Source organism: Geospiza fortis, unplaced genomic scaffold (genome assembly GCF_000277835.1).
Source record: "Geospiza fortis unplaced genomic scaffold, GeoFor_1.0 scaffold1103, whole genome shotgun sequence".
Classification (NCBI taxonomy): domain Eukaryota; kingdom Metazoa; phylum Chordata; class Aves; order Passeriformes; family Thraupidae; genus Geospiza; species Geospiza fortis.
In genome coordinates this window covers 413-620 of record NW_005054669.1, presented here as the reverse complement: position 1 = coordinate 620, position 208 = coordinate 413, and the positions used below count along the sequence as shown (strand labels likewise).

The 208-nt window shown below is 73.6% G+C and overlaps 1 protein-coding gene across 1 annotated transcript in view; it reads right to left on the bottom strand.

Moving 5' to 3' along the window:
* The window catches only part of GTF3C2 (general transcription factor IIIC subunit 2), a gene marked incomplete at its 5' end in the record, with an annotated part of 9,274 nt that extends 9,067 nt beyond the window's left edge, over positions 1-207 (bottom strand). Inside the window, 1 exon segment of the mRNA XM_031065027.1 lies at positions 3-207. Within this exon segment, the coding sequence (XP_030920887.1) occupies positions 3-207 (205 nt within the window).
* Between the last annotated feature and the right edge of the window lies 1 nt (position 208).

Below are 208 nucleotides of genomic sequence, written 5' to 3'. Positions count from 1 at the left end.
GCCCTCCTCCTCCTCCTCCTCCGCCTGCAGCACCTCCTGCGAGGGCACGAAGTCAGCGTCCCGGGCGGGGTCGTCGCTGTCCGTGTCCTCCTCCCTCCTCCTCCTCCTGCGGCGCTTCCTCTGGCCGCGCTCGGGCTCCTCGGCGGGAGCAGGGGGCTGGCACGCCGGCATCAGCTCCTCGGCCAGCTCCTGCAGGTACAGCAGGGCC